Genomic DNA, 15,667 nt, shown 5'->3' on the forward strand with positions numbered 1-15,667 from the left:
TGATAGCCCCATTGTTATGCTTTAGTCCTTTTGGTGGTATCCACATTCAATTCCTTTGAAGTTGTACCGAAGGAAGTGAGGGCCATAAAACCCCTTTGTTCACCCCCCTTCCCCTTCATCATATGACAGAATCCAGAGAGGGCAGAAATGGGGTTTTCCATAGTCGATAACTAGAGATGAAATATAATTGGATTCTGACATCCTGCCCCCTTATAAATAAGATAGATCCATCTGAAAGGAAACAAAACAGGTATAAAAGTTAGTCAGGCTTGTTAGGATACTCTGTGTGAAACTTCTTTAACAGCTTCGGGGCTCTGACATGACGTTTATGGACCCACTTGTTTTGTGAGGCAGGGAGCTGTTTCCATGCAACTAGGTACTGAGTCGCTCCATGATATCTCTTAGAGTCTAAGATTTCCTTTATTTCAAAGTGTTGTTCGCCCTCCAGCATGATTGGAGGTGGTGGTGGGGGATTTTTGGCCATAACGATGACTGATGCTCTCTTTTCAGCAAGCTGCAATGAAAAATTGGGTGTATTTGCCTGAGATTTTTGGGTAGTTCTAATTCTACTGTTACTGGTTTATGATTGTTTTAATTGGAAAAGGCCCTATATATATATTGGTCCAGGTTTTTTACAGGGTTGTAGGGACTTTAGGTATTTTGTAGATAAGTACACCATTTCTCCTATAATGAATGGTGTAGGCTCAACCCTTTTTTTATCGGCTTGTGTTTTGTATGCCTGCCTAGCTTCATCTAGTGCAGTGTTTCTCAACCTTGACAATTTTAAGGCATGTGGACTTCAACTCCCAGAATTCCTCAGCCAGCAATGCTGGCTATGGAATTCTGGGAGTTGAAGTCCACATGCCTTAAAATTGTCAAGGTTGAGAAACACTGATCTAGTGCTTTTCTAACTACTGGCCAGGTATTTTGTAATTGTTCCATCCATTCTTTCAGTGATGGGATCGCCAGTTCCTTTGGGGTTAATTCTGGCATGGGGTTGAAACTTTGACCAGTGGCTATTTGAAAAGGAGTGTAACCTATGCTGGAGTGGACTGCATTATTGTAGGCAACTTCTGCGAAAGGGAGTAAGTCCGCCCAATCGGACTGCTGGAAACTAAGAAAACATCTTAAATATTGCTCAAGTACTGAGTGACACTATTCTGTCTGTCCATCCCCTTGTGGATGATGGCTAGATGTCAGTCTCTGAGTGGTCTCTAAGAGGGATAAAAATTCCTTCCAAAATGCAGACGTAAATTGCACTCCCCTATCAGAGATGATGCGTTGGGGTGCCCCATGCAATCTGTAAATGTGCTGGACGAAAAGTTTTGCTAAGGCTTTTGCGGTGGGAAGCTTTTGGCAAGGGATGAAGTGCACCTGTTTGGAAAACAAGTCTGTGACCGTCCAGACAACAGTATTCCCATTGCTTTCTGGTAATTCCACTATAAAATCCATGGCTATTCCCCTCCAGGGGGCTGAGGGATTTGCCACTGTTTGTAACAGTCCGGTTGATTTCCCTTGCAACTTCTTTGCAGTTGCACACTTTGGGCAGCTGGCCACATAACTTTCTATGTCCTTTTTTATGGATGGCCACCAAAATTGCCGTTTAATTAAGTGTAATGTTTTTACAAATCCAAAATGCCCTGCTGATTTTGAGTCGTGGCAAAGCTGCATGAATGTGACTATTTGGGTTGTTGGTATATATAACTTTTCCCCCACCCAAGGCAGCCCATCTCTCATTGTGCACACATTTTTGTTTTTCTGGAACCATTCATCTGTTTCCAAACTTTTCTGGAATTTAATTCCAGTTTTGCTGCCCAGCTGTGGTTTTAATTTAGTTTGGGCTCTGGTGGTTACTGGCGCTGCCAGTTGTGATTCTACCATCATCAGTTTAGAGTCAGTGGCTCGCATGCTGTTATATTGGGGCATGCGAGATAGTGCATCTGCCAGGAAGTTCTTTCTCCCCGGCAAATGCTTGAGTGTAAATTGGAGCTGGTGAAAATGCTGGGACCAGCGGGCTTGCTTGGGGTTGAGCTTCCTGGGTGTTTTCAGGGCTTCCAAATTTTTGTGGTTAGTCCACACCTGGAAGGGGATTTTGTTGCCTTCAAGGAACTGACCAACGTATCCCGCATGCCTCTTTCTCCCATACGGGCCAGCACTGTTCCGTTTCCGTGAGTTTCTTGGATGTATATGCACAGGGTTGCAATACCCCTTCATCGTTTTCTTGTAATAGTACAGCCCCCACTGCCACATCACTTGCATCCGCCTGTATTATGACGGGCTTATCCATTTCTGGGTGCCTCAGTACTGGTTCGGCAGAGAAAAGTCTCTTTAATCTCTCAAACGCTGCTTGGCACTCCATTGTCCATGTTAGTAGCTGCCTAGGTTTTACTGAGGATGCTCCCTTCGTTTTTAGTAAGTTCGTGAGGGGCAGGGCTATCTGGGCAAATGAGGGGATGAATTGGTGGTAAAAATTTGCGAAGCCCAGGAAACTTTGCAGTTGCTTTTTTGTGTGGGATGGTGCCCATTCTAATACTGCTCTGACCTTCTCTGGGTCCATTTCAATGCCCTGTGGGGATATGCAATAACCTAGGTAGTCTATCCTTTCCTGGTGGAATTCGCATTTCGAGAGTTTGGCATATGGGTGGGCGGCTCACAGTTTTTTTAAAACCGCTCTGACTAGATTGACATGTTCCTCCTTTGATTCGGTGAAGATAAGAATGCTGTCTAAGTAAACCAGGACCCCCTTAAATAGGTGCTTCCTTAGAACGTCATTGATTAATTGCATAAATACTGCGGGGCCCCCTTGTAATCCAAATGGAAAGACTTTGAATTGGTAGCACCCCATGGGGCAGTTAAATGTGGTCTTCCATTCATCCCCTTTCTTAATTCTCACGCAATAGTAAGCTTCCCTTAGATCTAGTTTTGAAAAGATTTTTCTTTTCGAGAGGTATGACAACATGTCCTTCATGAGGGGCAGAGGGTATAGGTTGCTTTCACTGATTGTATTCAGGGCTCTATAATCCACGCATAAGCGTAAAGAGCCGTCCTTCTTCTCTCTAAAGAGGACCGGGGCAGCCACTTTAGGCTTGGCTGGCTCAATGAACCCCCTTTCTAGGTTTTTCTTTATGAATCTGTCCATTTCCTCCTTCTCCTTTGAGCTCATGGAGTATAATCTGGGCTTCGGGAGTTTTACCCCAGGCTTGAATTCAATGGCATAGTCTGTGATGATTCACTTTAATATGAGATAAAATCATTTCTGTAAAAAATTGCCTGGGAAAATTAAATGTTATCTTCTCTTGGAAGTGGTTGGTGGGGATTATATATTTTCTGTATTTATTTTAAAAAGAACTGTACCTGCTAATTCACAATGCTTTGTGAATTATATTCCTCTTTCAGCTTCTTTCCAAATACTCACTTGACTATTGAAGTATTTCTGGGAAAATATTCAGTCTGTTTACATGACAGTATACATCACATACTATCTTCTCCAGCACTGAATTATTGTTCATGAGTTATAGACAGAAAATTAATTAATTTAATTTTAAAATTAATTGCAACCATTTTTACAGTGCTTTGTACTATGAGGGGAAAAGAGAGGAAATAAGGAAGCAGGGAAAGAATAGAGATTTCTAGCACATGAATACCAAATAGGCAAATTGTGCACCTCCACAAAAAAGCCAAATAAATTTAGAGTCTCCAGTTATGTATTTGACACTATAATTCAATTTAGGAAGACAGTTTTGAAATCTGATTTAATTTGGAGATTCAATCTAATTGCCTCCCCATCTTTTAATCACATATTTGCATAGTCCTAAACTCTAGACCCAATAATATAACTAAAACAAAAATAATAAAGAGTATTATCATGCATGAAAATAAGCATGATCCAACTCATAAATAATACTTAAGAGTAAAACCTAATTTTTGTGAAGTTCAATATTCATAGCAATATAGGGTATGTAAAAATCTAGAAAGATAATTACTTTGAAAGGAAGATGCTAAAGTGATCAACAAATGTTTTGTTGATTTAAAACAATTTATCTACATAAGAGTGGAACAATTTTAAGTAGTTGCTGCCACCCAACTCAAAAGTAGATCAGTTACATTACTAGAATGTAACATTCAAAATTATTCTCTTGGGATATTAAATACTTTAGTAATTTATAAATATGAGGAACATTTAAAAGTAAAATTCCACTAACAATTGTTTATTCCTCAAGGATATGTAGCTCAATAAGTACAATTCAGAGAAATAGGTATGACTAAAGTCCTATTCATCTATATCATGGAACAAAGTTAAATATATGACTAAATATGCAGAGGTTGTGCTTCCCATTGCTCATATTCCATTAATTTAAATGTCATTTAGTCTTAATGCTCCAGCTTTGCCATTTAAAATATAAACAGATAGAAAAAAATGGAGAAATTACCTTCTTTCTCCATCAGAGTAAAATACATTTTTTCCTTTAGTCATAACTTTTAGGATTATGAAAAAAATGGAGAAATTACCTTCTTTCTCCATCAGAGTAAAATACATTTTTTCCTTTAGTCATAACTTTTAGGATTATGTTATTGCCTATGCTGTAATCAGGTTATACCATAATGAAATTGATATTTACAATGAAATATTTTTCCTAAAATAAACCTAGAAATGGAAAATAGACATTTTATAAATTTTTAGACACAAAGGGATTTTTCCATTAAATAGAAACTATATCTTTTAAAAACTGGAATCTGTCTGTCTACTGATCTATCTGCCTGCCTGCCTGCCTGTCTGTCTGCCTGCCTACCTACCTACCTATCTATCTTGTCAACATCATCATCTATCTCAGAAACATCATCATCATATACATACCAGTGTATAAGGAGCAAAATGGAAAAGGCCAGCGCATAGCACAATTCAATATGTGGCTAAAGGAGTGGTGTAAACGCTTTGGATATATTAGTCACGATGTCTGTAGCTGGTCCAATGAAAAGATGTACAAAAGAGATGGTTTGCATCCATCAAAGAAAGGGACTGAGTTACTTGGCTATAAATTCACAGATTTTCTGGAGGAAAATTTAAAACTAAGCAGCAGGGACAGTGAGTTAATTGATACAGAACAATCCTGTCCCCAGCAATCTAAAGGTTATAGGGCTACAAGTGCATGTAACATAGATATGTGTGTGGACAAGAATACCAACCTTGCTGTCAAGCAAAATCAAAATCAAGCCTCTAATAGCGAGTGCCACACAAAGTGCACTAACCAAATAGGTGGTAAGACAATAGGGGAACTCAGGCACCAACAGGTTATGTAGAAAGTAAACACAGGACCAGTCATAAAGGACTCAAATGTCTATACACCAATGCACAGAGTATGGACAGCAAACAGGGTGAACTAGAAATTCAGGTTAATGAGGGCAAATATTGTTGCCATTATGGAAACATGGTGGGATGAAACCCACACATGGAACACGCAGCTAGAGGGATTTAAATTATTTATAAAAACAGACCAAATAAAAGAGGAGGTGGAGTTGCTCTCTATATAAGAAATAACTACATCTCTACAGAAATAGAGTACAACAATGATAAAAACTGCCTTGAATGCATTTGGGTCAATATAAAAGGGGGGAAAATGACATTGCCATAGGTGTATACTACAGGCCACCCAACCAAACAGAGGAAATTGATGAACTTTTTGCTAGTTAGTTAACTAAGGTATGTCGGAAGCACATCACAATAGTAATGAGGAGCTTTAACTACCCTGACATCAACTGGAAAACAAACTCTGCACCAAGTGGAAGATCAAACAGGTTCCTGGCAAACCTAGCAGAAAACTTTGTCTCCCAAAAAGTAGAGAAGGGAACTAGGGGATTAGCCATTTTGGATCTAATTCTCACTAACAGAGATGAAATGATAGAAGGTGTTGAAGCCATAGGAACCCTGGGAGGAAGTGATCATGCAATATTGGAATTCAACATTATGGAAGCACAAGCAATAGAACACAGTCAAACTAGAGCCTTGGACTTCAAGAGAGCTAATTTCAATAAACTTAGAGAGGGCTTGATAAGGATTCCATGGATGAGAATCCTCCAGGATAAAACAACTCAAGAAGCTTGGGAAATTTTGAAAAATGAGATAATAAAAGCCCAGTCTAGCACAATACCAACAAAGAGGGAAAATAACAGCTCTCAAAAGAAACCAGCATGGCTGCATAAAGAACTCTCTGACAAATTGAAAGATAAAAAGGACAAGTATAGAAAGTGGAAAGAGGGACACATAACTAAGTCAGAATATCAGCAAATAGTCCGAGCCTGCAAAGATGAAGTGAGGAAAGCCAAGTCTCAAAATGAACTAAGGCTTGCGACCAAAGTCAACAATAACAAAAAAAAGCTTCTTTCAACATGTAAAAAACAAGAAAAAAGTGAAGGAAATGATTGGTCCATTAGTGGGAGAAAGTGGCAAGAAGGTGACAAGCAACAGGGAGAAATCAGAACTATTTAACTCGTTTTTTACATCTGTCTTTACACAGGGAAAGGGAAAAAACTGACCAACCTATCAAAAATAGTGTCATAAAAAACAGAATAGAAACACAAGTTAAGATAGGCAAAAAAATGATAAGTGAGCACCTGTCCAGCCTAGATGTGTTCAAATCACCAGGACCAGATGGATTACACCCCAAGGTTCTCAAGGAACTGGCAGATGTGATCTCAGAACCACTAAACTATATTTTTCAAAGATCCTGGAGCACAGGGAAACTACCAGAGGACTGGAAAAGAGCTGATGTAATTCCCATCTAAAAAAAGGAAAAAAAATGGACCTAGGAAATTACAGACCTATCAGCCTGTGAAGATCCTGGAAAAGATAATCAAACAACGAATCAGCGAACAACTAGAGGCAAAGAAAGTCATTACTAAAAGCCAACATGGGTTTGTCAAAAATAGATCATGCCAGACAAATTTTATTGCATTCTTTGACCAAGTGACAAAATTAGTGGATCAGAGGAATGCTGTGGACATAATTTACTTGGATTTCAGTAAGGCATTTGATAAAGTAGATCACAACCTACTACTTGACAAGATAGAAAAATGTGGGGTAGACAGCACCACCACCAGATGGATTTGTAGCTGGCTGACCAGCCGTACTCAGCGCGTGGTCCTCAATGGAATCGCATCTACATGGAGGGAAGTGTGTAGTGGGGTGCCCCAGGGCTCTGTTCTGGGCCCAGTGCTCTTCAACATCTTTATCAACAATTTGGATGAGGGGATAGATGGGGAAATCATCAAATTTGCAATGACACCAAGCTGGCAGGAATAGCCAATACTCCAGAAGACAGGCTTAAGATATAGAAGGATCTGGACAGACTTGAACACTGGGCGCTATTTATCAAAATGAAATTCAATAGCGAAAAAAGCAAGGTTCTACATTTAGGCAAGAAAAACCAAATACACAACTATAGTATAGGGAGTACCTTGCTCAATAGTAGTAACTATGAGAGGGACCTCAGAGTCCTAGTGGACAAACACCTAAATATGAGCCAGCAGTGTGCTGCAGCTGCCAAAAAGGCCAACACAGTGCTAGGCTGCATTAACAGAGGGATAGAATCAAGATCACGTGAAGTGTTAATACCACTTTACAATGCCTTGGTAAGGCCACACTTGGAATACTGCATCCAGTTTTGGTCACCATGATGTAAAAAAGATGTTGAGACTCTAGAAAGAGTACAGAAAAGAGCAACAAAGATGATTAGGGGACCGGAGGCTAAAGCATATAAGGGACGGCTGCTGGAATTGGGTATGTCTAGTCTAATGAAGAGAAGGACGAGGGGGGACATGATAGCAGTGTTCCAATACCTCAGGGGCTGCCACAAAGAAGAGGGTGTCAAGCTATTTTCCAAAGCGCCTGAAGGCAGGACAAGAAGCAATGGGTGGAAACTAAGCAAGGAGAGAAGCAACTTAGAACTAAGGAGAAACTTCCTGACAATTAGAACAATTAACCAGTGGAACAACCTGCCTCCAGAAGCGGTGAATACTCCCAACACTGGAGGTTTTTAAGAAGAGATTGGACAGCCATTTGTTCAAAATGGTATAGGGTTTCCTGCCTGAGCAGGGGGTTGGACTAGATGACCTTCAAAATCCCTTCCAATTTTACTATTATTATTATCTCAGAAACATCATTTGAAAATTGCTGTAACTATTTAAAGAATTATATGAACATATAGCAATCACTTACTGTCAAAACAGAAAGTTGTAAAAATTACTTGTTCCTGTGCGATGATAGATCCCATAAAATTGATCTCCCCACTGTATAAAAGCAAATATCTCTATAAAGAAAGGAAAGGACACAAGGGAAAGCTGAATTCAGTGAGTTTCAAATAGAAAAACTGAACCTAGAAAAAAGATCACCAATCGGTAATTTTTAATGAAAGTTACTTTACATTTTGAGATTTCATCTGCATTTCAGAATTATGCTTTAAAAATATATTACATTTTATGTAAATATTTTAAGTTCTCATTTTTACAGTTGTGATATGACCACTTAGTGATAATTATTGTTTCAACTGTGTTATTGATAAACATTGATACTTTTTATTTGTTCTAGCCTCAAGATATCCAGAAGTGTGTCCTAAAAGGAATAATTAACGGTTTATTGCATGAATGGAAAGGGTAAATACAACTAACTTTTATATACATCTATAACACATGACATTTTAATTTCCACAAGATTGGAATTTTAAATACATAAGAGCCAGTTTGATGCAGTGGTTAAAGTGCTGGCCTAAAAACCAGGAGATTGTGAGTTCTACTCCTGCCTTAGGCATGAAAGCTGTCTACGTGAATTTGGGCCAGTTACTCTTTCTCAGCTCAGCCCACCTAATGGGATTGTTGTGGGGAAAAAAGAGAAAGAACTATGATGTATGTCCCCTCTCTTGAGATATTTATAAAATCACAAAGGCAGGATAAAAATCTAATAAATAAATAAACTAACAGAACATTCAATAAAACCCAGTGATGATTAGCTTACAAGCCTTTTGGAGAATATAGTCTTTAGAACTTAGTTCATTATTTTGATTTGAAATTTAACCACTTCTCTAAGTAGTTGTGTTGTTGATCTTACAATTTTTGCAATAAGTCTATTAGCAAATATAAATATTAGGTCTCTGTACAAAACTGTGACATATTTCTATTTGCATTTCACAATTTACAAGCCTATTAATATATTAATCTTAACATGTGAGTTTGATAAATAAAAACTCACATGAACAAATGCAAAACATTTTCCCTTTCTGATTAAATATCCCATGCTTTTATAAGTCTTACATGTAACTAGGGATAATTTTGTCACATAATTGGAGATTATTAACATCTATGTGATATGCCTTTATATTTATTCTTAAATTAAATAATTACATCATTTATGTACAGTCTAGCTAGTATAAAATAGTTGCAATTTCACTTAAATACAGTTGAGCATGCATTCACAAATTTAGATTGTGCCTTTCATTTTTCACTTATTCATGTTCTTTCAGGCCACAAACAAAAGATGATCTCAGAGCATATTTTGTACTTCTACAGGTAAGAAGAAGAAAAAAAGAGTATTTATTTAAGGGGTTTTGTATGCCTTCTTCTGCTGCAAGTCATGTTATTTTACCTAGCACTCATTATGCCAGTCCTTGTCAAGTGCCAGGGAAATCAGGAGTATAAAGATTTATTGCGAGCTTAAGCTGTCTACAAGAATCTGAGGTACTAATGGTCAAGGGAAATTAACGGGAGATAAGAAGAGAAAGGAATTCAAGGTGGGCTGGACTTAGATCTCTTGTGGGCATGCAGGGATTCATGACTGATGATGTGTTTGACTCCCTCCCTCAGGCTCAGCCTGGTAATCTCCTAAAGTCCTGCCCTTTGCATCTTTACAGTGCTTATGCACAAAGAGAATTCTAATAATAATAAGCATCAAATGCCAGAAAAGATCAGTCTTAGTGTTTGAAACATTCTAGTACATGTATTCACATTTATTTGTGTGTCACCATTTCAGCATATCTTCCTGAGTGAAATTTATTGAGGGGAGTTGAAGACTACTTTTATCTTGATGGGATTTTGTTCAGATACAAAACAAACTGTCTGGCACTGCTGTGTTTAAAAGGTTATTGCTGTGCCATAATAGTTCACTTTTGAAATCAGTAAATTGGCTTCATCACTGGTTTTATCCCAGTGATATGATTAATACTGGGGTGGCCTCATATGTTTATAGCTTAACTCCATCACAACTGAGCAGCACTGTTGGGTACAGTTGCTTGTATACCAATTAATCACTGACAGAATCATACGGTACTCTGTCTATTTTCAATGCAAGGGAAAAAGCAGCCTTTTAACTTCTAGGGTTCTTATATGGTTACTTCACTAAATTGAACTTATTGATGAGGTCACCAGAAGTCAGAGTAAATGTTACTTTTTTAAAAGAAAAATAATCATAAAACAATCCATGTGTTGCTCATGAGAATAAAAATCCAGTTGAATTATACTTTATCAGAACCAATCAAAATAACTTACACTTATTTCAGTAATATTATTATAATTTGGAGATAGTTTAGATTTTTTTTACAGTATACTAATGAAGTTTTTAAAATCTTTTTCAGAATCCTCTGTTTAGTAACACAACAACATATGTTATTTTTGCTCACTTGCTAAGACAGATTGCTGCCTTAACTGAAGATGATCATCACTACCTAATTCACTGGTTTAAGAAGTAAGCTATTTTCTGTTGTTTAAAATTATGGGTTTTATGCTTTCAGTTATTAGTTTCAGTTATTGCCCTAGCAGCTGCTGATAAAAATTCTGCAGAGGAATTATTGAGTCTGCCATTTGTATTTCTATAATTGTCTGATTTGGTACAGCAATCAAACAGGACAGAAACCGACCTCAACAGATAGTTAGGCCTGCAGAAAAAACAATTGCAACCAACTTGCCTTCCACTGAGGACCTGAATAATGCACAAGCCAGAAAGCGCTGAGAAAATATCTACAGACCTCTCACATAAACTGTTTCAACTCCTTCCCTCAGGACGCTGCTATAGGGCATTGCATGCCAAAATAACTAGACACAAAGACAGTTTTTTCCCCTTGTGCCACTCTGCTGAACACCTCTTATGTCTAAGGATATGTACCCATGTAGTATGGCTGTATTACAATTATCCTTCTCATCTTTGCTAATATCTTCTCCTGTTGGTATCTTATGATTATATTACCTTGTTTGTTGTATGTACACTGAGAGCTTATGCACCAGAGACAAATTCCTTGTGTGTCAAATCACATTTGGCCAATAAAGTATTCTATTCTATTATTTATGTGTGATAGTCAAAATACCCTGAAGTGCTAGCAACTATTGAAGAAAATTTTGCTGAGGCTTCTCATATTATAAACTCCATAAATTATGTTTTATATTAATTACACTTTATTCATTATTACAACAAAAATATTAATCCACACAATCTAGTGCAATGAAAAACTGCCCTGAGTTACCTTAACTTTCTCAAAGAACTGGACAAGGAAATGCTGTGCTGTGTCTTTTCCACTGGACCCGCCAATTTCAATGACATAAATTCATCAATATATAGTTATAGTTATCTAGTTACAACTACATGCTGTATTGGCAATAATAGCTTAGAAAAAGTAATTATTATCTTTCATAGAAAGGGTTAATAGTTCTGCTGAATACATTTTCTCCATAGTATTTGTATTACTCATGAATGTTTTGTAGAAACATTTTGTGGAATGTTATTAAGAAGTAAGAACTATGAATTCCATTAGTACTCAAGCTATTATAAAAACAATATTTATATATTTTATAGGATGTCACAGAAGCGAATCAAGCAAATTATAGAGCGAATCCTACAGTTTATTTCTTTGCGTCTGTTTCCGGCAAAACCTGAAGATTTGCCTCCTATGGAGAAATGTACCTGGTGGATTCCATCAGCAACCAAAGTTTTGTCTTTATTTAGTAAGTTTGTTTAGATTCAGTTAATATTTTCTGTCTTTTCATAGCTATAAGGCATTCAAGCACGTCAGTATACAGTATACAAATTATGTCAGTATAAAATTAGTTTTTCTCTTTAAACCAACACTATTACATAATAGCAGAAAACATTTCAACAGAATATATATGTATAGTCTTTATATTGTACAGTATTTTATAATTATTTTTAATCACCTTTAGGAGAAAATATTTAAAGATTCCATATTGTAATAGTAGTAATATTTTAATGGCTTGAAGGATTTGTGATTACAGCTATTGTTTATATATACAGTATACATAATCATTCAAAAAGTATTCAGACCCCCTTCACTTTTGTCAATTTTGTTATGCTACAGCCTGATTCTACAGTTATCAAAATTCATTTTTTTTTCATTAATGTACGCTCAGTACCCCGTAATGACAAAGTGAAAACAGAATTTTAGAAATTTCTGTAAATTTATTAAAAAGAAAAAGCTGAGATATCACAGACCTTTCACTCAGTACTTTGTTGAAGCACTTCTGGCAGCAATTACAGCCTTGAGTCTTTTTGACTATGATGTGACAAGCTTCTGCCATTCTTCCTTGCAAATCCTCTCAAGCTCAGTCAGATTGGATGGCAACTGTTGCTGGACAGCCATTTTCAGGTCTCTCCAGAGATGTTCAATAGGGTTTAAGTCAGGGCTCTGGCTGGGCTACTCTAGGACATTCAGAATCCCTAAGCCACTCGTGTGTTTTCTTGGCTGTGTGCTTAGATTGTTGTCATGTTGAAAAGTGAACCTTCGGACTAGTCTGAGGTCCTGATCGCTGTGGAACAGGTTTTCATTGAGGATATCCCAGTATCTTGCTTCATTCATCTTTCCCTCAATCCTGTCTCCCAGGCCCTACTGCTGAAAAACATCCCCACAGCATGATACTGCCACTACCATACTTCACTGTTGGGATGGTATTGGCAGGTGATGAGCAGTCTTAGTTTCCTCCAGACATAACATTTAGAATTGAAGCCAAAGACTTCAACCTTGGTTTCATCAGATCAGAGAATCTTTTTCCTCACAGTCTGAGAATCCTTCTGGTGCTTTTTTGCAAACTCCAGGCAGGCTTTCATGTGTTTTGCACTGAGGAGAGGCTTCTGTCTCGCCATTCTGTCATAAAGCCCAGATTGGTAGAGGGCTGCAGCAGTGGTGGGATTCAAATATGTGAACAACCCATTCTCTGTGTGGATGTCACTTCCGGAAGTCCATTCTGGGCCTGGGAAACAAAAATTAGCTACCAGTTCTGCTGAAGTGGTGCGAACCGGCTGAATCCCACCACTGGGCTGCGATGATGATTGTCCTTCTGGAACTCTGTCCCATCTCCACACAGAATCTCTGGAGCTCAGTCAGAGTGACCTTTGGGTTCTTGGTCACCTTCTCCCCCGATTGCTCAATTTGACCAGGTGACCAATTGTTGGAAGAGTTCTGGTTGTGCCAAACTTCTATTTAAAACTAATGGAGGCCACTGTGTTCTTAGGAACCTTTAGTGCAGCAGAAATATTATTGTAGCCTTCCCTAGATCTGCGCCTTGCAATAATCCTGTCTCTGAGCTCTGCAGGCAGTTCGTTTGACCTCACGGCTTTTGCTCTGCTACAGTATGCATTGTAGAGAGGTATGTGCCTTTCCAAATCATGTCCAATCAATTTAATTTACCACAGATAGACTCCAATCAAGGTGTAGAAACATATCAGCAACAATCAAGAGAAATGGAAGGCACCTCAGCTAATTTTCACATGTTGTTGCAAAAGGTCTGAATACTTATGCCAGTGGTGGCGAACCTATGGCACAGATGCCAGAGGCAGCACTCAGAGCCCTCTCTGTGGGCATGTGCGTTGTCGCCCCAGTCCTAGGCCTTCAGCTGGGTTTTATAAAACTTTTCGCTTTAGGCGCCATGTGCCAAAAAAAAAAAAAAAGGTTCAATCAGTCAATTTCAACTTCTCGCGAAGAAAAAAAAAGATCTTGCAAAGTTGGAATTGATTGATTGAACTTTTTAGTCCCACCCAGTCTGCCATTACCACAACACCCAATGGGCCACACCCACCCGTTACTCGACAATGCCTAAGTGGGCTTTGGGTTGCAGTTTGGGCACTCAGTCTCTAAAAGGTTCGCCATCACTGACTTATGCCAATATGATATTTCAGTTTTTTTCTTTTTAATAAACTTACAGACATTTCTAAAATTCTGTTTTCACTTCAATTCTGTCATTATGAGGTAGTGAGTATGGATTAATGCAGTGGTGGGATTTAGTCAGATCGCACCACTTCAGCAGAACCAGTAGCTATTTTTTTGTTGCGCAGGCCCAGAATGGACTTCCGGAAGTGGCATCCACACAGAGAACTGGTTGTTCACATATTTGAATCTCACCACTGGATTAATGAGAAAAAAATGTATTTCAACAATTGTAGAATCAGGCTGCAGCATAATAAAATTGATAAAAGTGAAGGGGATACTGTACACATACAAACACATATATGAAAGAATACCATTTTAAACTACTATATTACAGCAATAATCCTGTTTCAGTTATTTAGGAATATAAAAGTGAAACTATTACTTAAAAAAAGAATACTGCAGCAGTAAACAGATCAAAATTACATACTGTAAACCATTCATTTAATGACTGTTTGAAGTTACAACAGCACTGAAAAAGGTGACTTATGACCAGTTTCCACACTTATAATCTTTGCAGCATCCCATGTTATCAGAATCCAGGTGCTTGGCAATTGGCATATATTCACGACAGTTGCGGCGTCCTGGGGTCATGGCATCCCCATTTGTAACCTTGTCATCTGGTTTCCAACAAGCAAAGTCAATGCGGGAAATCAGATTTGCTTAACAACCACATGATTAATTTAACAACTGCAGTAATAACCACAGATGCTTAACAACTATGGCAAAAAGGACCATAAAATGGGGCTACCTCACTTTACAACTGTCCTGCTTAGCAACAGAAATTTTGGGCTCAATTGTCGTTGTAAGTCAAGGACTACAGTAAGTCAAGGTTGTAAGTCAAGCATGTATGTAGTCTATGTAAAGTTTTCTGGTTCCACTCATACTTTTAAAAGTCTAAACTTATCCCTTCTATTAGAGAAGGGATGCAACAAAGAATATTATTGCTTTTTTACAAGTCTTAATTTCATTGTTTTAAACAAGGTTGCCAAACATCGTTACTGATAACTAAATATGTCATTGCAGATGCTTCGAATAGTCCAGCTAATCCTTCTTTTATTCCATATACGGATTTTTATAATTCTACACTAGATCATATTGATCTCATGGAAGATTATCATAACTGGCAGTGTTATGGAAATTCTCATAGGTAAGGGAGTATTTATTTTAAAAATAAAGGTTTGATAGTAATTTTTGTTTGAAAAAGAGGCATCTTACAATACATTATAAGTGATACATAGGTTATCAACCTGTGTATAGTTGTGTGTAATTCTCTAAACAATGAAAGGAGAGAATTAAATGTTAATAATAATTTAATGTTAATGTTCTTAAAACTTTAATATGCTATGTAGAATGTGAAAAGTATTTTAATTGTTGAGCAGAAATTAGTTAAAGATCAAATATCCAGGATCATTTTTGGGGGTCATTTATAGCTATAGTTATTATAGCTGCCTATAATGCTTATTCTCTATATGCTG

At 37.7% G+C, this 15,667-nt stretch overlaps 1 protein-coding gene across 1 annotated transcript in view; it reads left to right on the plus strand.

Moving 5' to 3' along the window:
- Window positions 1-15,667, plus strand: part of HECTD2 (HECT domain E3 ubiquitin protein ligase 2) — a 54,414-nt gene that overhangs the window by 20,156 nt on the left and 18,591 nt on the right. The window contains exons 6-10 of the mRNA XM_039335988.1: window positions 8,582-8,646; window positions 9,510-9,555; window positions 10,617-10,726; window positions 11,828-11,976; window positions 15,216-15,339. Of these exons, the coding sequence (XP_039191922.1) occupies window positions 8,582-8,646; window positions 9,510-9,555; window positions 10,617-10,726; window positions 11,828-11,976; window positions 15,216-15,339 (494 nt within the window). The remainder of the gene's footprint in view (window positions 1-8,581; window positions 8,647-9,509; window positions 9,556-10,616; window positions 10,727-11,827; window positions 11,977-15,215; window positions 15,340-15,667) is intronic.

The sequence above is a fragment of the Crotalus tigris genome, unplaced genomic scaffold (genome assembly GCF_016545835.1).
Source record: "Crotalus tigris isolate CLP2741 ecotype Arizona unplaced genomic scaffold, ASM1654583v1 scf7180000017663.5292952, whole genome shotgun sequence".
Classification (NCBI taxonomy): domain Eukaryota; kingdom Metazoa; phylum Chordata; class Lepidosauria; order Squamata; family Viperidae; genus Crotalus; species Crotalus tigris.